The sequence below is a fragment of the Nelumbo lutea genome, chromosome 2, assembly GCF_056320005.1.
Source record: "Nelumbo lutea isolate HS-2025 chromosome 2, American lotus-T2T, whole genome shotgun sequence".
Lineage (NCBI taxonomy): Eukaryota > Viridiplantae > Streptophyta > Magnoliopsida > Proteales > Nelumbonaceae > Nelumbo > Nelumbo lutea.
This window is the reverse complement of record NC_142685.1, coordinates 2485107-2506753: the sequence shown is the minus strand read 5'-3', so window position 1 is coordinate 2506753 and position 21647 is coordinate 2485107. Positions and strand designations below refer to the sequence as shown.

The following is a 21647-nucleotide window of genomic DNA, read 5'->3' as shown; positions in this document are numbered from 1 at the left end:
TGCGAACTCCTCGCGCCAAGCCAAGTCCCTTAAGCACGAGGAGTGGGGGGAAATTGATGAAGGAAGATTTGGCCCGACCTCGTAATCACTCAACACGTGGCAAAGGCAACAGCTTGGCACAAACAGCACGCCTGAGGCGCGAACTTCGAAAGGAGGAACCAGCGGTCCGAACTCCCTACGAGGAGCCCGAACTCCCCGCAAGGAGCCCGAGCTCTCCCTTAGGCCCTGTGCCTTACAAATACAAAGGGCAATAACCCGAACTGGCCTGCCCCATGGCAGTTCGGGACACACCTCTATCCAAACTCAAGACTTCACCTCGCTCACCACTCCAACACTTCACCTCTAGGATGCCGAACTGAACAAACGTACCATGCCTGACACTAAGGAAGTCCGTATCCAGGGGCGGCACACCTGACTGACTTGGGATCTGACGCTTGATAGCCGCACTTCAAACGGCCACCTGCCACTTCCATCTCCAGTTACAGAGACGGCTCCAACAAGGAGTAGTGGCGGTTCTGTCCCAGTAGAGGGGATGACGCCCGAATTGGCAAAAGCACAGAAGTAATCATACCCGACCTGACAAAAGCCTCGGAGTGAATGCGCAAAGTGGTTATAAAAGGCTCCTTGGCCCCCAAGAACAACGTATGTAAACTTTGCGCCATCTGATTTTATCTTGTCTTCAAGAGAATACTAACTTGAGCTTCGGAGCAATCTCACCGAGTTCCTCCCCGGAGATTCCTCATATTCTCCGTTTTCAAGCTCTATACTGCTCTAGTCGGAGACAAGGTCGTTGACAGGTAGGACCGGTCGGATTGCGCACCATCAGGTTGGGTCATGGGTTAGCCAATTTACCTGATTGCCAAATCTATTTGGGAGTTTCCACTCTTTAATTTTTTCTATTTAGTGTTTACTCTTTATTGTTTACTACTATTTAAATTGTTAAATATTCAAATTTTTTTATACAATTTTCTTTAATTTTTTAAAATTCAGTTATATTTTGGAATGACTCAAATTGACCTATGGATCAACCTTAATCCAAACATTTAAGATTAGATGTCAAAATCGAAATTGATGTAAATTTACGGGCGGGCATCGTAGAAATATTGACATTTTGAAATGTTGTAACTCTGCAATGGAAATTAGAATTGTGCAGTGGGCCTGTCCGTACTTTTCCGTAGGGGCGCCGATCTGATATCTCTCTATCGTGCGGCCCGCTTAATTTTCGACCACAGCGCGGGCTTCATTATTCCAGTTAAAAAAATTCGCTAGTCTCGTTTTGGAAATTTGGTTGGAGCTTTTAATATGCGTAGTCGCGTAGACCATTCAGTTTCTCACCGTCAATGTTCAATGCAGAGGCGCAGAGCGCTTCATAGTTCATAGTTCATACTCCACGGTTTCATATTTTCCTGCGCAAAGAATGCTGGCTCCGGTTTCATAGAGAGTGCAGGTTATCTTTATTTGCTCATTGTCATTTTTCCTTCTTCCACTTTTGTTGGTATTTGGTTTAAGATGGGCCTAACTCGAATGCTTAACGGAATCATCATCAATCAATTTGATGCTAATAAAATGCTTCCATTACTTAGTCAGGCAATCGCTCACTATTTCTGTTAACAACTCTTACGCTACGTAGCAGCGCATTTAGGCAAGAAAGACTCGATTTATTAATGAAAAAGAAATTGAGGGAAGGGGAGTTCGAATAAGTTACAATTCCAGCTAGAGACGACAAAGTTACAGGGCGTGGGGTAGTAGACAAACAAAGAAACTGATAGAGTAACAGAGCTCCAGTTAGAGTTGGAATGGCGAATCCACTTAGAACACGGAAGAGGGTCCATGCTATGCGGCGTGCGCCCGACGGAAGCGCCTTCGAGAAATGGTATCTATTTTCCTGCTTACACAGTTTCCTTCGAGAAATCGTATCTATTATTATTATTTTTTTAATATCTTCTCTATTCTACGCCTGTTTTCTCCTTTGTTTTTTCCTTTTTCGTTACTGCTCATATTTATCGAAAACCCATATTCTTTCCTTCATATTAATCGACTCCAGTCGACTTTTAACACTTACTGCTTTCATTTTTTTTACAGTAATTTCTGCGGAGTTTCGGTACCAGTCGCTCTATCCGACATGCACGAGTGCACATTGAAAAAGGAATACGAGAAATTGAAAGGCGCATGTAGAAATCAGAACCCTGTAAAACTGATCATTGACAACCAACCCAGATCGCCATTCTGCGTCTTCATGTATAATCTCTTGTTTCTTTAATTTTTAATTCTCCCAACTTTATATTAATGGTAGATGGTTTTAGTATTATTTGACTTCTTGCCCATTGATTACTAATATGATAAATGTTTGCATGTGTGCCCGCATGCCTGCACTTATGTGCATATGTATTGAAATGTGACCAAAACCTCCCTGTATCTGTTTTATATTCTTTCATATCTGACTCTTCTTAGAGTAGAAGAGAAACTACAGTGCCGTGTCACATTTAAACGGAACATACAAGAATGAGTACATGTATCCTTGAGCTAATTTTACAGAGAAAGCTTCAAAAGACTCCATGCAAACGAAGATTGGATTAATATCGATCGTAAAGGATTTGAGTCATGGAAGAACATGTCGACAAAGGTGGGGGTTGCATCTGAAATTTATGCACATGCCGCCCAAATTAATTTATCAAAGACTCATTCTAATTTTTTTCCCTTGGAATTCTCAGGACAGACATCAATTTATTGTCCAAGCCGAAGAGGTGAATTTGGCTTACGAGAAAACGTTGCTCAAAGAAATCAATGATACATCCAGTGGAGTAAGAACCACAACTGTTTTTTCATCCTAATAATAAGTCGGTAAATTTCAATGTTATACAGGACATCCCAAGAGAGGTTGTTTCTCTCTTTTTGCAATGATTAAATGGTGCTATTAATGAGCTTCCTAACACCTTCATTGTACTACATTAATGCTAAATACTGCAATATATCAATACAATCTTGTTATATTATACAGTTTGCCCCTGTTTTACCTTGGTGTTTTCCTGTTTGGCACAGTTGCCAGATGTTCATATGTCACTTGTATCTGGTAGAGGTCATGGCATGAAGTAATGGTTCTAAATAAATAATATTAGATAGGAAATCTAAAAGCAATGGAACATCCTTGGATGTCTTTTTCTTGTTACACATTTCTAAGAGGGATAAATATGAATTCACATATATTGCAACCACCATTTCAGGATATACTTGTGAAGGCTCAATTGTATTTGGGCATGTTAGCATCCTACCTAGCAAAGAATCATGTGGTGTTTTAATTTGGAAACAAAGGAAGGTTGGGTCATGAATCTGTTCTGAATCCTAATATATTAGGTTTTACATGTGTCCTGCCATAATGGTTGTGGCAGATTTCAACTTGAGGACTACCCACCTTTTGTAGTCAATTAAGATTGGAGCATAATCAACAATGTTACAAGTGTTGGGACAAAATGCCAAATATTGGCATTGTTATTTGGTTTTGGGGTTTCCAGGGAACACATCTCACCTTGAGTCACCTAATATAAAGTGGAAACAAATACCAATCATTTATTATGCACGGGTACTATGTGGCATACGAGTGTGGAGCATATCTTATGTTTCTATACTCATACATAATCAAGTCAGGGAGTTTTATTTTTTTATGCAGTAGATGTAGTATTTGTCTCTTAAGTGGCCATACTTCTTATCTATTAAATGGGTTTATGCTTATTTTGTCATGTGCCATAGCAGTTTTATAAAGGAGTGGCATTTCACTCTCTATGAGCTATGAACAGTGCTATTTAATATTTTTCCCTTTTCTTCCTCTTCTTTTCCTTTTTCTTTTCTTTTTTTTTTTTCAAAATGATCTAATAGTTTTGCATATTGCTTTGTTTGGTCTTTGGTGCTTGATAAGATTCTGGCTAGGGATAATTTAGTCAGAAGAGGTATAGAGGTGGTGGATGTGGCTTGCACATTGTGTAATGGAAATGTGGAATCTTCTGGTCTTCTGTTGCTGCATTTTGAGTTTATTCACTGGATTTGGGAAGACTGTTGGAGTTAAAATGTGCTTCCTGGCTGATGTTAAGGGATTCATAGGTGCTTGGTTTTTAAGAGGGTTAAGCAAGGATGGAAAAGTAGCTTGGAGCATCCTCCCCACAGCAGTCTTATGGGCAGTTTGGTGTGAAAGAATTAGTAGAATCTTTTAAGGAATTTATAGTCTTTTGGGTTTGGGCTGGATGTGCATATTTCTCCCTGATTCTATTCTTGTGATCTAATCCTTAATCAAGCTACCATTTGATATCTCTTTTTTGGCATTGGAATTGTATAAATAACAAATGGTATCGTGATTTTTTTTGATAAATTGGTATCATGATTTTTCCTTGGTTGAGAATTTCTTTTTAAATATTTAAAACTTCATCACTGGTAAAAATTGTATTGACTCCTTCCCATTTCTTAAAAATTAATTCTCTGTGATTCCTCACCTTCCTTTCCATGTTGCTCATTTCAATATATTCCTTTAAAGAAAATGTTAGTAAGTTTTCACTTAATATACCCTCAAGTAGTTGAATGGTGATATTATGGTTGTCTGCAGGTGGATGATGAGGCAGATTCAGCAATGGTTGGGAAGTATGATCTGGTTTGTGCAATTCCCATAATCAATTAGCAGTTCTTGGTCTTATAAACTGATTAGTCTTTCACTTTTTAGCCATATTTTAACTAAAACATTAGTTTCTAACTATTTTTCTGGTTTTAATGTACCAAGAATTATGAACAATATAATTACTGGAGAAACTCTGATGGTTTTGAGAGCACCAGCGATTACAGCAGGGAGAGCTTAGATAGCTTTGAATTGTAATCTCTCTCTCTCTCTCTCTCCTGTTTTTTATATATATGGATTGCAGTTGTATAACCCAATATCTTCACTTAGTAATCGTTTCTCATGGCATAGGGCTACTGTGGACTTGTGAATTGCTTGGTCAACATCTTACAGAATTGAAGATGTCATGGTATTTTGTATCTATTGAAAATGTTTTGGGTCACCTGGAGTATTTCACTCTTGTCAACTAGAATCAAATAGCTGAGTGAATGTTCTGCCCTTACTTGTAAAGTAACTTCAGGATTCTAATCAATTTCTTTGGTTCCTAATGCCACAAATATTGTCTTCCCCTGATAATATTTATTATTCTAAAGATCCCCTGGTAATATTTCTTATACCAAGGGTTTTTAAAGCTAGGTAGAATTAGTCTTTTACTATCTCATTTCCTGTAACATTTTGCATATTTTGTGATTTAGAGGATGTTTGGCCTTCAAAACCATTTCGAATTGTATTGAAAAGCTTATCTGCCTTTGTGGTCATGTGAGTTAATGGTGTTGAGAATTTTTATCAACTTCATCATCACCATCATCTTGAAGCTTTGTTGCAAGTAGGTTATTTGAATTTGATCTGTCAAATGTGATTGGTCATATATTCAGGTTGATCTTGGGTGGGATCTATTAGAGAATGTATTAGTTGATTGCAGTACAATTCAATTAGTTATTACAGTATAAAATAGAACATTAAGATAAATATAATCTTAATCAAGGTTGAAAATTTTGCAATGCATCTGTGCATTCTGGATCGATATGTATTGGCTTTCAGGATTGTCGATATTTTGAATATTTGTTTGGAGTCAATTGATAATTTGTTTTGACTTAAGCCTGATGTAATAACATGGATTACCTTGTACAATTATTACATTGCTCCATTCCGTGTATACCCGGTACGGGGAGTAAAGATACACCATGAATTTGCCTTTTACTGCTGGGACAATCCAAGATGACAGGTAAAAAATAGTCTGGCAGAAAAGTTGGATGGGCATTTTGCATAAAAAAGATTGTTTGAAAAAGCAGGAAAAACTCCATTTAGGTTTTATGTTTGCAAGTAGCTATTTTGAAAAAAAATGGGCCTTGGAGGTCCAAAACCACTTTTTCTTTTTAGCACGGTAAAGGTGGTGGTGGGAGCTGCAACAATATAATGGTGGCAGTGGGAACAGCAGTGCATAATGAAGATGGTGTGTATCTATGATAACGAAAGCTCAATTAAAATTGTTGCTGGACAGGCTGGACTTGGCGTTTGCCTTGGGCTAACAAGTAGCAACAATCTGCAATACTGAAATCTAACGGAGAATTTATTCTTATTGAAAATTTAAAGGAAAGGTAACCAAGTGAAGGGGAAGGCGGCCATGGAAATTCATCCTCAAATGTGATTGGCATCAGCTGCTTACAAGATGGTAGCGGATAATGTGAAGAGAACTGAGAACCCGCTTCATGATCTGTTGGATATCATGTTCAAACCACGTCATGCTCTGCTCCGAAGATCAGAATAGCATTGAGTCGTAGTGCATACAATCTACTTGTGAAAAATGCAGAAGGAAAAAAGTGATAAAAAGAGATTGCCACAAACAGAAGCTTGGCGGATGCGATAGGGCTGTGGGTTAATTCAAGAAATCAACAATGAATTTAAATGTAAGAAGTGAAAACTCAAAAGAACCAGACCCTGTGGATGGCAAGATGCTTGACACTTGTTAGAGCTAATCTGATATCATATTAGGGAAAGAATTGATTGATTTCATTCACAATTCAATTGATGATTATAACAAATATGAATGGGAACTGGGAAGATTTTATTCTAAACAATCTTATCTCTAGTACATATTCCTTGCTTATTGGTGAAAAAATTAGAAATACTTGTATTGACAATTTTTAGAAAAAAAGAAGTAACTTGATGGGATGTTATGGCAAAAGCAACTTGTTTATTCTTGATACGGGAATCTCTAGTTTTTTTGGTTTACTATTGGAAAGTCAGGATCTTATTCATGGTAGTTATCTTTGACTCTCTCTAGGAGTGTTCCAAAAGTTGGTCATGTGTTTGTTTAATGATATTTTATTATTTTGTAAAACCAAGGTTTTTTAATGAAACTCTGTAGGTTTTTTTTTTGGTTGTAACAAGAATGTTCCTAATAAATGTGCTAAACTTCTTAATAGACAACGGGCAAAATTGGATTGGACCGGATAGTCGGATCGGAAAAACTTGGAACCGGTCAGGTAATTGGTTCTGTTTTACTCTAGAACTGTTATTTCGCCAAAACTATTGATTTGGTCAGCAAATTGCTGACCCGGGTGGTCAAACTGTTTAAACCATCCAACAGTTTAGTCTTTTTATTTTATTTTTTATTTTTGTCAGAACAGGCCATTCGTTTGGTTTGAGTGGTTGGACCGTTCAACCTGGGAATCGGACCCTTGACCGGTTTGTTGTTCGGTTTGGTTTTAAAAACCTTGGCGTTCTTCTCTTTTGTTCTAAAAATAAAGTTTATAATCTCTATTTTACTGATAAACAAAAAGTTTATAATCTCTATTTTGCCTAATCATTCATATAACTCAATTCCTCAAAGAGACTATTTGTGGCAATTCATGAATAAAAGCATGGTTTTAGATGTTGCTCTTGAGATGCTATTTGCTCTTTATGTGGGGAATCCAAGGCCTTCTGGAATTGGGGGTGTGTTCAGGAATGTAGAGGGGATTATTTTATCTTTGTTTTCAGGCCCTATTTGAGAAGGAGACTCACTTAGAGCTAAGATCTTTGTGGCTCTGGAAGGTATCCAAAAAGCTAGGGATCTGAACATCGGGAGGTTGATCCTTGAAGGGGATTCAGAGGTAGTGATTAGGTGGATAAAGGAAGATAACAGCAGCATGTGAAGGTTTAGCAATGAAAGGAAGAAATTCAAATGGCCTAGTAGGGGTATTGAGGTGAAGTACAGCTAGGTGAAAATGAGTGCCAACTCACCAGTTGATGGTTTAGCCAAACAAGGGCCGAATATGGATTCTTTATTTTGGGTTAATTTCTAAGTTTTTCTTGTAATCTATTGGTGGGGAGCTAAGACATTTTGTCTCCCCCTTTGTTGTACTTATATTTCTCTCATTTAATAAAAGTTTTCAGTTACTGATAAAAAAAATGCTATTTGCTCTTTAAAAAAGGTGGGTTGGGTGTTAGGAAAGCTAGATATATTAATTAGGCTTTTTGTGTGAAGGTTAGTTTGGATATTCTTGGGAAGTTTTCTATAGGGTTCCCTATCTTTTCCTTCAAACCAAACACAACCTAACTCTACCACTTAGAAAAGAAAACCTTCAAGTTTTGTTGCTTGAAGAGACATTTTTAATTCTCTTAATGATTTGTTGGATCGGGTTGAGTACTGGGTTAATGCTAACACCTCTCTCAACATTTAAAACTAAAAATTTTCCTTGGATTATGAAAGGTAGAGGGTTTTTACACTCCTTTTGCCCCCCTCCTAAGGATCCAAAGGACTTTTGTGGAATAGAAATTTGAAACACTAATATTTTTAGATCTTCAAATAAGGATGATCTTATATTGTGTGTTTTATGATGGATTTTTGTTAAGTAAGCCTATAACTATATTACTAGTTGGAGGAGGGTTATTTTGTTTGATCTTATGCTTAAAATTATTAGTATGATTTGGAATCTAGACATCCCTCCAAGATACAATTTTTTTTTTTTTTGTGGAGATATGAGAGGTTTTATCAATTCAAAAGAAAATTCATAGCTAAAGGGTAATAATAGAAGAATATTTTTTGGGGTGTGTGTGTTTAGTATAATCAGATAGGAATCAAATCCTTAAGAATGTTAATACTGCTGAATGACAAAGACTCATTTCGATGAGGAAGAGCTTCCTTAGCCTTCCAATCAGCAGCTGATTAGGATCTCACAATAATCGTCTGCATCCACCGATAAGAAGAGAACACGTTATATAAAGATGTTAGATGCAATTCAACTAAGGCTCAGTTTGGAAGGAGTACAAATACAAATATGTAGAGTGCAAAATCTTATATTTTATATTATTTTGTATGCATTTGCATTGTACATATTTGTATTTATACACTTTCCAAACTGAGCCTAAAAATATATTTGGTTGTCACGACCGGGATGAGAAAATAGGAATATTTGTATGAGATTCCTATTTTCTCTCGTTTGTTTTGGTTGAAGCAATGGGATAGGATGAGAACTTACATCCCAAAAGTAGAGATGTGGGGTTTCACCAGATAGGTGCGACCCCGCTGAGAAACGAAGACAATGAGAAGTTGGTGGGAAAAAAATGTCAAGGCGACACCTCCATTCATCTCCCGTTCACATGTCCCCACGATCAAATCTCCAACCACTGTTTTCTTCACCTCTAATGATCTAAGACCTCTGATGAAGGAAGATTTGGTCCGACTTCACAGTTATGTGACATGTGGTAGGAACAACAGCTCGGCAAAAGGGCCAAGCCTAAGGCGTGAACAAGGGGACACCAGCGGACTGAACTCCCTACGGGGGCCCGAACTCACCCTTGGCCCAAAACCAGAGTAATCCGAACTGGCAAACTTTGTAACAGCTCGGGATATACCTCACCGAACTGGCCGACCTTGTAACAGCTCGGGATATACCTCGCCGAACTGGCCAACCTTGTAACAGCTCGGGATATACCTCGTCGAACTGGCCAACCTTGTAACAGTTCGGGATATACTTCGCCGAACTGGCCAACCTTGTAACAGTTCGGGATACACCTCGCCGAACTGACCTGCCCTATAGATACCTCCGAACTCAAGACTTCGCCTCGCTCACCACTCCGCATCACCTTCTGGGCACCAAAACCAAACAAGTCGTACCATGCCTGACATTGAGGAAGTCCGTGCCTGAGGGCGCCGCACCTGACTGACTTGGGATCTGACGCTTGGTGGCCGCACTCTAAACGACCACCTGCCACCGCCACTAACACTGCCATCTCTAGTTAGAGAGACGGTTAGGCAGTAACGGTTCTGTCCCAGCAGAAAGGACGATGGCCGAATTGACAAGCGCAAGGGTAATCATACCCCAACAAAGAAGGTATGCAAACTTTGCGCTATCTGATGTTATCTTGCTTTTGAAGGATTCTAACTTGAGTTTCGGAGCCTCTACACCGGGTTCCCCCCGGAGCTTCCTCATCTCCTCCATTTCAGGTTCCCTGTTGCCCCGTTCAGAAGCAAGGTCGTTGACAGCTAAGACCGGTCGGATCGCGCTTCATCAATTGGCGTCGTCTGTGGGAATACGTTTCAAAAAGCCTCCCTCCAAACTTCCATAGCCCCTTTTCTTCAAAAAACCCAACACTCATGGCCTCCTCCAGCAACGACGGACGTGGCACGGAGACAAACACCACCGGGGAACAACTTCAAGTCCCCGTGGTGTGCGTTGGACAGTTCACCATCCCCCTTTCGGTGGATGGGATCCCCAGCTTGAACACGCCACAAGCAATGGCGCCCGTAAACCTTCCTACCACAAGCATCCCCTTTCCTCTCCCTATTGAGACAACCTTTACTGAACCAACTGCCGTCCCCCTGGCAGCCAGCCAAAACCGGTTGGACGACCTGATGCAGTGCATGCGGGCAATGCAAGCCCAAATGCAACAGTTCCAGCAGCACCAGCTTCACCAGCACCAAGTACTACACAACATCTCCCAGTATCACTATCAACAGCAGTTCCCCCAACTGCCGCTGAACCAACCACTACTTCCACCTCGTCACCCCGCTCCGAGGCCGGTCAAGGCCTCCCTGTAGGATGGACGCCCCCACCACGTGAAGGCCTCCTGGCCCCAGAACCCCCCTAACAGCCAGGCCTTGTCCCCAGGCCGAAGAGAGAAAAATATCATCCTCGCCTCGCAACTCGTAGGCGGGTCAGGAACCTCGCCCGCGAGGTCGGCACCCCGGCGCTCCAAGCCCGAGTTCCCACTCACGGAAAACCGATTCGGCGCCCTGGCGGCAGACTACCAGCATTCCGGGCCCATCGAGCTCGGTAACACGGAGACCAGCAGCGCCAGCACAAGGCCCACTCAACAACGAAGGTGCCAGTGAAGTCGCCGAACCGCCACCTGTGTCTTGTTAGAGCTCAGAGGCAAAGAGACGAGCTCGAACGAGGTAGGAGCTGCCCCGGTTCTCTCGGTTCCTTCCCCCCTCGCATTAGAACTCCTGGCGGTCCCCTTACCCAGAAATTTCAAGCTCCCACCTCTGGACAAGTACGACGGGTCCTTTGACCCCAACGACCACGTTGACGCTTTCCAGTCCCAAATGCACCTCGCCAGGGCCAGCGAATCGTGCATGTGCGTGGCCTTCACCACCACCCTCAAGGGAGTAGCCCGCACTTGGTACAGGAACCTGGCCTCCGGGTCGATAAGGTGCTGGGCTCAGTTCGTGCAGGTCTTTACCGCACACTTTGTCACCAGCCAACGGTGCCCTAGAACAGAGGAAAGCATCTTCGGATTAATCCAAAGGGAAGGAGAATCCATCCGGGGCTACATCAAGCGATTCAACGAAGCATGCTTGCAAATATCGCGGTTGGACCCCGCAGTGCAGCTCGCGGCAGCCAAAAGAGGGGTAACGCACAAAGAATTCAAATGGCACATGGTGGCTAACCAGCCCGCAACCGTGGCCAAATTCCTCAAGTTCGCGGACAAGTTCATGAGGACAGAGGAAGAAATCAACCAACAAACTGAAGGCGGGATAGAGAAAAGAAAGAGGGAAGGTGAGCTCTCCAACCCGGTCGACAGAAAAAACCCAGCCCGGGAGCCGAAGTCGAACCAGTCGTTCCGAGCTCCCCTAGCAGTTCGGATGGATTACATGCTGTTAAACACAAGGCGGACCGAGATCTTAATGACGATCAAGGACGCCCCGTACGTGAAGTGGCCACCTCGCCTAAAGGGAAATCCGAACGAGAGAAATAAGAATTTGTATTGTAGTTTTCATAGAGACCATGGTCATAGTACCGAGTAGTGTAATAACCTCCGGGACGAGATAGAGGGGCTCATCCGTCGCAGATACTTGAGAAACTTTGTACAGCACAACAATAATAACAATAAGGCAGGTCGGCAAGGGGAGCACGAAAAGGATGCCCTCGAGTCTAGCAGCAGACTTGACGAACCTTTGCAGCGATAGCCTCCAGAAGAGAGGCCAGTTCGGGGAACCATCCATGTAATTGCGGGAGGTTCGATGGTAGCAGGGTGTACCTTGGCAGCGGCCCGGACTTCAGTTCACGAAGCGGCCCTCGAAGAACGGAACCCCCCAAAGAGACCAAAGACCGAAGAACCAATCTTCTTCACGGAGGATGACGTGCGAGGGGTCCGCTACCCACACGATGACGCGCTTGTCATTAAACTAAGGATCAGCGACTTCGAGTTCAGACGCATACTCGTAGATTCGAGCAGCTCAGTGGACATCTTCTTTAAATCAACATTTGACCAGCTACAGTTATAGAGGAGCGAGCTGAAGCCCGCGAACACTCCCCTGGTGGGTTTCAGCGGAGAGGAAGTCAGGCCTCTCGAAAAAATAACAGTATCTGTGGAAGTCGGCACATGGCCTTGTGCGGTCAGACTCAACCATGATTTCCTGGTGGTCACGACCCCCTCCCCATACAATGCCATAATAGGGCGGCCGATCACGCATATCCTACGGGCGGTGGTCTCCACCTACTATTTGGCCATGAAGTTCCCTACGGACTTCGGTGTGGGGGTAGCGCAGGGCGACCAACTCGAGTCTTGCAAGTGTTATGTTGCCGCCCTGAAGGGAAAAACCAAGGTGGCCGACGACCTCGAACTGGAGCGGCCTGCGGAGCAAGGTGAGGAACGAGCTTCGCCCACGGAGGAAACGGTCGCAATCCCGACTTCGGCTACGGACCCAGCTCGCACACTTCAGATCGAGCTTCTGTCGAGGAACCCCTACGAACCGAACTGGTGAGTTTTTTACTTCAAAATTTAGATATTTTCGCCTGGTCCGCGGCTGACATGCCCGGCATTAGCCTTGGCCTGATAACTCACAAACATAATACTGACCCTGTAGTCAGACCCGTTAGACAGAAGAAACGCAACTTAACCCCAGAACGCTGGAGGGCGGTCGACGAGGAGGTCGAGAAGCTCCTCGCAGCGAACTTTATAAGGGAAGTCCATTACCCGAGATGGGTGGCCAACTCGGTGTTGGTAAAAAAGGCAAACGGCAAGTGGCGCATGTGCGTCGACTACACCGACCTGAACCAAGCTTGCCCGAAAGATTGCTTCCCCCTCCCCAGAATTGACCGCCTAGTGGACGCGACCTCGGGAAATGAGTTGCTAAGCTTGCTGAATGCCTACTCGGGCTACAACCAAATCCGGATGGACCCATCCGATGAGGAAAAAACCAGCTTCATAACCGAGTTCGGCCTATATTGCTACAAGGTCACGCCCTTCGGATTAAAAAATGCCGGGGCGACTTTCCAAAGACTTGTAAATAGGCTGTTTCGGCCCCTGATTGGCACGAAGATAGAATGCTATGTAGATGACATGGTCGTCAAGACTCAGTTTTCACAAGAATTAATACAAGACTTAGATTCTGTCTTCTAAATCCTGCATCAGTTTAACATGAAATTGAACCCCAACAAATGTGTCTTCGGCGTCACCTCGGGCAAATTCCTAGGGTACATTGTCAATCTGCGCGGTATTGAGGCCAACCCGGACAAGATAAAAGCCATTCTAGATATGAGACCACCTTGAAAAGTAAAAGAAGTTCAGAGGCTAAACGGATGCATAGCCGCTCTAAGCCGCTTCATTTCCAAATCGGTAGACCGCTGCCTACCTTTCTTCAAAGCAATCAAAGGCAAAGGGTTCGAGTGGACCCAGGACTGCCAGCTCGCGTTTGGCAAGCTAAAAGGTTACCTCGCTAGTGTGCCAACCTTAGCCCGGCCCGAGGAGGGCGAGGTCTTAGAACTATACCTCTCGGCAAGCGACGAGGCGGTCAGTTCGGTACTAATAAAAGAAACAGATCGGGTCCAGCGACCCATTTATTATGTTAGTAAAATTTTGCAGGGAGCAGAGACAAGGTACCCGCAGATAGAAAAGCTAGCATAAGCACTAGTGACAGTAGCTCGGAAACTCCACCCATACTTCCAGGCTCACCCCGTCATCGTCCTGACTGACAAACCTATGAGACAAGTTTTACTCATACCCGATGTTTCCGCTCGACTGACGAAATGGGCCATCGAACTCAGCGAGTATGACCTCCAGTACAAGCCAAGAACCGCTATTAAGGCCCAAGCTTTGGCAGATTTTATCGCCGAGTGCACTTTCAGCCACGAAGCCCCACAGGTCGAGCCCGAGGTCCCCAGTTCGGGCGAACCCGGAGCTCCCGAGCCAATAGAGTCTGAACCCCGTGAAGTAGCAGCCAGTGTGGCATCTCTCCTGGTCAGGCGAAACGCGAACTGGGATGAGGAGCCCTGGATCCTTCACGTAGATGGTTCCTCGAACCGGCAAGGCAGCGGAGCTGGAATAGTCTTATGCGGCCCGGGCGGCACAAAATTAGAATACGCACTACGCTTTGAGTTCGCGGCATCCAACAACGAGGCAGAGTACGAAGCACTGATAGCTGGGCTGGACCTAGCGCGAAAGGTAAAGGCAAAACACTTGGTCATCTGCAGCGATTCCCAGCTCGTGGTCAACCAAGTTACGGGCGAGTATGAAGCACGCGAGCTCTCCATGATCGCATATTTGGCCAAAGTAAAAGAAGCCCTGCTCAACTTCTAGTCACACTTCATCAGGCAAATCCCGAGGTCAGAGAACACTGAGGCCGACGCTCTGTCCCGCTTAGCCAGCACAAGTCACAACAACATGAGAACTGTTTACATAGAGGACTTACCTCGGCCTAGTATTCTCGGGGGGACAGAGGAGGTCACTCCCATCTTGGAAGCAGAGCCGAGCTGGATCGACCCATTCGTGATCTTCTTGATAGACGGAGCCCTCCCTGCAGAACGCAATGCGGCCAAGAGGGTGCAGCGCCAGGCAGCCAAATACGTCATAATAGACGAACGGTTATACCGACGGTCGTACACGCTCCCCTACTTGCGTTGCCTGCGACCTGCCGAAGCCGAGTTCATACTCCGCGACACTCATGAAGGCCTGTGCGGCGGACACTTGGGGGGCAGAGCACTCGCCCAAAAAGCACTTCGACAAGGATACTACTGGCCAACGATGAAGGCAGAAGCTATCGAGCTCGTCAGAAAATGCGACAAGTGTCAGAAGCACGCCAATATCCACCATCAACCTGCCTCCGACCTCAAATACCTCGCCAGCCCGTGGCCCTTTGCACAATGGGGCATCGACCTCCTGGGGCCATTCCCACCAGCAACAGGTGGAAGAAAATTCCTAGTTGTTGCAGTAGATTACTTTACGAAGTGGATAGAAGCCGAACCTCTGGCAATTGTTACGACTCGAAACATACAGAACTTCTTTTGGAAGAACATAGTATGTCACTTCGGGTTACCTCGGGTACTAATCTCCGACAACGGCAAGCAGTTCGAGGATATTAAGTTCCAAGAGTGGTGCCAGAACATGGGGATTCAGCAAAACTTCACATCAGTCGCACACCCACAGGCAAATGGTCAGACAGAAGTAATGAACAGAGCCATCCTGCGCGGACTAAAAGCCTGTCTGGATCGAGCTAAGGGATTGTGGGCCGAAGAGCTACCAAGTGTCTTATGGGCTCACCGAACTACAGAAAAAACCGCCACGGGAGAAACCCCATTCAACCTCACCTACGACATTGAAGAAGTGATCCCGGCGGAAATTGAAGTACCAACATTGCGACTAGAAACATATGACGATCGGAAGAACAGAGACGAGTTACGTACCAACCTTGACCTATTGGATGAGGTAAGGGACCTCGCGCACATCCGAACAGCGGCATACCAGCAGCAGGTAGCTCGCTACTACAATACCAGAGTAAAGCAACGAAGCTTCTGAGTCGGCGACCTGGTCCTTCGTAAGATTATGGTGCTCGAACCCGACGTGGGCAAACTTGGACCAAACTGGGAAGGGCCCTATAAAGTAAAAAGAGCGCTCGGGGGGGGGCATACAAACTCGAAACCTTGGAAGGCAAACAAGTACCTCGAGCGTGGAACATCGTGAACTTAAGGCGATACTACCTATAAACCGCCAAGCAAAGTGGACGAAATCAGGTCCTATGTGCCACGATGCAGAGCCAAGAGGAACCTGGGCGTAAACAAGCAAAGAAGTCGAGCATATTATCAGCTCGACAAAAAATCAGTTCGCTGCAAAAAGCCTTCACGGCAAAACAGGTCGCGGAAAGTATAATAACCCGGACAAGTGACATATTCAGTTCGACAAAGAATCAGTTCGGGGAAAAGGAACACTTGGGCAAAAAGATTATCTATTCTGTTGCAAGAAACAATAGTACATTGGCCATCAGAAGAGACATAAAAAAAAAAGGTTGTTACATGCCTGGAGCTACTTCTTCGCCATCAGAAGGCACTTCAACAACACCCAAAGGCCCTGCCTCTCCTTTAGAGTCCGGCTCGCCATCGACAGCATTGGCCATCTCCTGAGTTATATGCGAAGTGGATATGGCACTAACATCGATGTCAGGGTATGTATTCCGGATCATCCACCTGCTCAGTTTGAACCCCCTCCTGTAAGAATCCACCATCAGATCGTCAAAACGCGGAGATGCAATGTAGTCTTCAACGGCCTTTTTCTTGGCGTCTTCAATGCCTTGGAAAAAAATCTGTGTTCTCTCCCTGATGTCCTCCTGAAGATATTCGACTTGATGCTACAAATCCAACTTCAAGTCCGCCATATGCTTGGCAACTACCCCCATGGCCTCGGCGTCACGCTGAGACCTTGCCTGCCTGGCCATCACGACGCGAGCAGCCTCTTCGGCAGCATAAGCGGCCGCCTCAGCAGCCGGGGTATTCGCCTCTGCAACCGGGGTATTCGCCTCTGCAGCACGGAAAGCTTCTTCAGCAGCATGAGCGTTAGCCTCAGCAGCTCACACCTGTCGCGAGCTCCTCTCCACTTGGGCCGCTAAGGCATGAATTGAAGAATTCACCTACCAAAAGAAACAAGTGAGCAATAACAGTAAAAGTGACAGAAAATGAAAAAGGCAGACGAAATCTAACTTACCACCATAGCATGTGTTACGGCGCGGCAGACGACCTGATTCAAAGGAAGATCGGTCCACGCTGCGACCTCCTCATGGAAAGTAGCCTCCCTACTCTTCTGAAGAGCGTAGTTCGGCGTCAATACGCTCCTGAACTCCCCTTGAGCTCCCGAACCCGAGGGCCCAGCCCGTGTATGAGCGGACCCAGAGTGAGCAGGAGCACTTGAGTATGCAGGAGCGTCCGTATGAGTGGTCTCAGCGTAAGGCGCCCCGGCAGTTTCATGCATCGGTGGAGTCACCTCGGGCTCTCTGGACAGATCCTTCGGCGTGTGCACGCCTTCTTGAAACCGACGTCGCGCCGACACACGTCTTTCCGAAACTGACTGCGCCGCACGTCTCCCTGACAGCCGCCCGCGCACGTACAGCAGTGGCACGCCTTTTTGAATGACCCGCTGTCACGTCCCAACGGTGCGAATTTTTGAAATTTGAAACGCGCGTTGTCACAACCATCAACATTTATGAGTAGGCACGTTTCCAGCCTTCTCGGAAACCGAAGAATCTTGGCAAAAGCAACTCGCGCAGTCAAGATTCGAAGGATGGGACAAATCCACCTACTACCTCGCGAAACTCCCCGCACCAGGGCAAGACCCTTGGCGCGAGGAGTGGGGGGCAATTGATGAATGAAGATTTGGCCCGACCTCACAGTTATGCGACACGTGGCAGGAACAACAGGTCGGCAAAAGGGCCAAGCCTAAGGCGTGAACAAGGGGACACCAGCGGACCGAACTCACCCTTGGCCCAAAACCAGAGTAATCCGAACTGGCCAACCTTGTAACAGCTCGGGATATACCTCGCCGAACTGGCCGACCTTGTAACAGCTTGGGATATACCTCGCCGAACTGGCCGACCTTGTAACAGCTCGGGATATACCTCGCCGAACTGGCCAACCTTGTAACAGCTCGGGATATACCTCGCCGAACTGGCCAATCTTGTAACAATTCGGGATACACCTCGCCGAACTGACCTGCCCTATAGATACCTCCGAACTCAAGACTTCGCCTCGCTCACCACTCCGCATCACCTTTTGGGCACCAAAACCAAACAAGTCGTACCATGCCTGACACTGAGGAAGTCCGTGTCCGAGGGCGCCGCACCTGACTGACTTGGGATCTGACGCTTGGCAGCCGCACTCTAAACGGCCACCTGCCATCGCCACTGACACCGCCATCTCCAGTTAGAGAGACGGTTAGGCAGTGACGGTTCTGTTCCAGCAGAAAGGACGATAGCCGAATTGAGAAGCGCAAGGGTAATTATACCCGACCTGACAAGGGCCTCGGAGCGAGTGCGCGAAGTGATTATAAGAGCCCCTTGCCCCCCAACAAAGAAGGTATGCAAACTTTGCGCTATCTGGTGTTATCTTGTTTTTGAAGGATTTTAACTTGAGCTTCGGAGCCGCTACACCGGAATTTTTTTCTCTAAAACTTTGTTGCTTTTCTTCCAATTCCTGATTTCTTAACCTTTCGACAACCAAATGTTGGTAGATCTGCTTAAACCTCTGTTCTTATCATTGTAGATCTAATAAGTTTGTAATTTTTTTTCATGATATATTGGTTAGATTTCTTAGGCATCCCTGATTTCTTGGCCAATGGTGACACCGAAGTGGTTTATGATTTCGACGAGAAGGGGGTGAAAAGGAAGTCGCAACCCCGCAGCGAGCTGCTCTCGAAAAATCACGATCTCATCAGGACCGTGTTCCCAAGGAAAGCTACCTGAAGGAATAAAATATGTATACCCCCTGGGAAGGTTGTAAGACATAAGTATGGATTGAAACCCCTCAGGCGTCATGGTCGAGGGACCAAACCTGTCTAGCATCCGACCTCGGCGGGAGGTAGACGCCAAACTGCCCGAAGCGGCTCGGCCTACTGGTTCATAGTCCTCGAGTTTCACCTCAGGATCACTGAGGCAGTCGGGGGACACGGCTCGGTTGGTAGAACCTACGTCGGCCCTACTTGAAGAGTCGTCTGAGCTATCAAAGCTAGACATCGAGGAAAAGGTGGATTCAGGAAGGTACACACCGGAAGAAAGTTTTGAAGGCTCCGGGGACGGGAACAAGCCAAAGAACCTTGAAGGCTATGTAACCAGCCTTGACGCGAGCTGGAAAAAACTTGGATGCGAGCTGAAAAGCTGGGCGCGAGCTCAGTAGACAAACCGTAGAAGTGACAAATCGAGTGGGGTCCCCCACTATTTATAGCTACAGTAACCAAGAATCGACCGTGAAGGGGAATGAAATCAAGCATCTTGTAAAATTTTCTCAACAATCAAACACCGGAAATCAAATTTTGCAGAATAATTGGTTTCTACAACAAACATAGGATGCCAAAATGAGAAAATGAAAATTCCTTTCTCATCCCACCCCTTCTCATTCCACTATTTCTCAACAACCAAACAGACCATAATGGAATCCAGACTTTAACGGGCGTCTAGACTCTAAAAACTTTTAAATTTTGCTAAACCCGCCCAATCTCTTTTTGACTGGACTCTCGACCTGTTCCTCTCTCTCTCTCTCTCTCTCTCTCTCTCACTGTTGGTACCTCCGCTCTCCTTACCTCTGTTCTTCAACCTCACGAGCTACCATTGTCGCCAGTTACATCACCGACATACTACTTTCAATCTCTTCGGTTTTTTCTATACTCTTTCTTTTCCTCTCTCCCACCCTCCAACCGGCACCAACACTGCAACCTCCACCATTGTTGAAATCGACAATCGAACTGCACCGTTGTTGCCATCAGTCTACATGTAGTGATACTAATGCTATATTGTGCAGGTTGAAGCCCGTAGTTCGTTAGTAATAGAGGAGCACCCATATGTCATTCTTGTCCCTATTGAATTCGTTCAGATGGGTTTTGGATACCATAGGCAGCTCCCTCCTGCGCCATTGCCAAATCAAGGCTCAAATCCTATTAGACCCTCCACCATTCATGCATAGCTCCAAAGCTTCTATCTCCAGATAGCCTGGGAATCAAATTGAAGCCTATTAAGAGTTGTGTTACAATTGAAGGTTGATGTAGAAAGGAGGTTGTTTCTGATCACACGCCATTGGTTCATGTTAGTATAGGTATGGAGAAAAAACTGCACATACATACTCGTTCATATTGGGGAAAAAACACGTTTAGGAGGACATTCTTTGATTTGTGTTATTGTATTGGGAGAAGGGAGATGTGCTGGAGGTATTTGTGTCATGTGTAAATAGAGGGGAAAAAGGAATAAAAAATGATATCACAGGTTGATTGTAGAGTAGTTTTTTTTCTTCATTTTTGATGAATCAGGAAGGTAAATCATGTATGGATGCCATATTCATTTTGTATCCATAACCTTGTAACTTCAAACAAAAATGGCCCTGAAGATTGAATCTCTCTTTCTCTCTCTATTTTTGCAACTCAGTTTCAATTGTTTCTTTTATCAATATATAGTGTGGATTCAATGTTGCAAGAATATTCATTCCAATTCTTTGATGACAAGCAGGATCCATTGAACAAATAGAAGTAAATTCAAATCCCTAAAGGCGGGGAGGTGATTATATCAGTAAACTAACAATGCAGACTTGAATCTACCAAAAAAGAAAGAAGAAAAGGCCAGCTTGAAGATTGGGCAAAATTTTTCATTTATTTTTTTAACTCAGCATGATGACTCTTGAGTAAAAAAAAAAAAGAAAAACATCCTTTTATCAATGTTTTCGTTTCAATTCAAACACTTTTTTTTTCTGAGATGAAATATTTCAGCTACATCCTATTACTCCTTTATCTTCTAGGAGAAAATGAAACGTGAACCAGATCCTACAACATTCTCGTGTTAGCATATCGATTGCCACAAGTGCCATCAAATAACATCTTATTCGATAGTAGCCACATGAGGTGGCAAAATCTTTCTGACCTGTAAATCACAAAGCAACAAAAGTTAATCACTGGTATTTGGCTTAAAACAGATTTCTTGGCGACTTGATCATTCTCATTGAATGATACTTCATATCAATGCAGCTATTGAGAGTTCATTTCTGCTACAATAGTAATTTGTGGCTTGTGATTTGTGTGGATCCATTTGTGATTTTTTTTGTTAAGTAAATGGATTTCATTCAACGACAGAGAGTTGTAAAGTCAGATACAAGTGGAATCTAGGGGTTGAGTTCAATTTTTGTCTTGTACTTTGAGACTGATGGTGGCAGCAATGGTGCGGTTCAATCATCAGTTGCAGTGGCGGTGAAGATTGTAGCAGTGGCACTGATTGGAGGGCTGGGTTGCTGATTCGGAGCAAGAGAGAGAGAGAGAGAGAGAGAGAGAGAGAGAGAGTGTAAGGGATATCGAACACCGGTGACGGTGGAAACTCGTGAGGTTGAATGGAGGTTGGGAGAGATGGGGGGGGAACAGGTATTTAACGAAACTTAAAAGTTTTTGGAGTCTAGACCGTGCTCTCTTCTTATTGGTGGATGCAGACGATGTGGGTTCCTTGATTGGCCTTCCTGTAGACATGAAGATACTCCACTCTGACGGTCTGCCCCTCAGGTGCTCTCGAATGTTCTTGCACTCTTCTAAAATGGTCTTCAACCTCCACGGAGCATGTGATGACTTTTCCTTGATAATAGAATAGTTCCTGTAATTCAAAGCTACATTATGGGCCTTG

The 21647-nt window shown here is 44.7% G+C and overlaps 1 protein-coding gene across 15 annotated transcripts; it reads left to right on the top strand.

Annotated features, from left to right (window-relative positions):
* The first annotated feature begins 1224 nt into the window (after window positions 1-1224).
* Window positions 1225-20608, top strand: LOC148868073 (HMG-box (high mobility group) DNA-binding family protein). Of its 15 annotated transcripts, none has more exons than XM_088967926.1 (9): window positions 1287-1447; window positions 1634-1873; window positions 2083-2238; window positions 2536-2623; window positions 2712-2801; window positions 4589-4633; window positions 4760-4848; window positions 7021-7080; window positions 7577-7988. In XM_088967926.1, exons 2-8 carry the CDS (start codon window positions 1797-1799, stop codon window positions 7049-7051), a joined length of 576 nt encoding a protein of 191 aa, XP_088824052.1. In that variant the 5' UTR covers window positions 1287-1447; window positions 1634-1796; the 3' UTR covers window positions 7052-7080; window positions 7577-7988. The 15 variants fall into 15 exon arrangements, 14 of the variants coding, with proteins under 14 accessions (XP_088824057.1, XP_088824048.1, XP_088824052.1 ...); XR_016106710.1 differs by lacking the exon at window positions 7577-7988 and adding exons at window positions 6188-6501; window positions 7225-7475 and having other exon boundaries at window positions 1333-1873; XM_088967931.1 differs by lacking the exons at window positions 7021-7080; window positions 7577-7988 and adding an exon at window positions 4946-5229 and having other exon boundaries at window positions 1225-1447.
* The last annotated feature ends 1039 nt before the right edge of the window (window positions 20609-21647 follow it).

Excerpts from the sequence above, each read along its gene's own strand:
- LOC148868073 (XM_088967921.1), top strand. The coding sequence starts at position 1,797 with ATGGCGAATCCACTTAGAACACGGAAGAGGGTCCATGCTATGCGGCGT. Across the intron at positions 4,634-4,759 it reads TGGTTGGGAAGTATGATCTG|AATTATGAACAATATAATTA; the intron begins GTTTGTGCAATT and ends TAATGTACCAAG. Across the intron at positions 4,849-6,187 it reads AGCTTAGATAGCTTTGAATT|GAAAGGTAACCAAGTGAAGG; the intron begins GTAATCTCTCTC and ends GAAAATTTAAAG.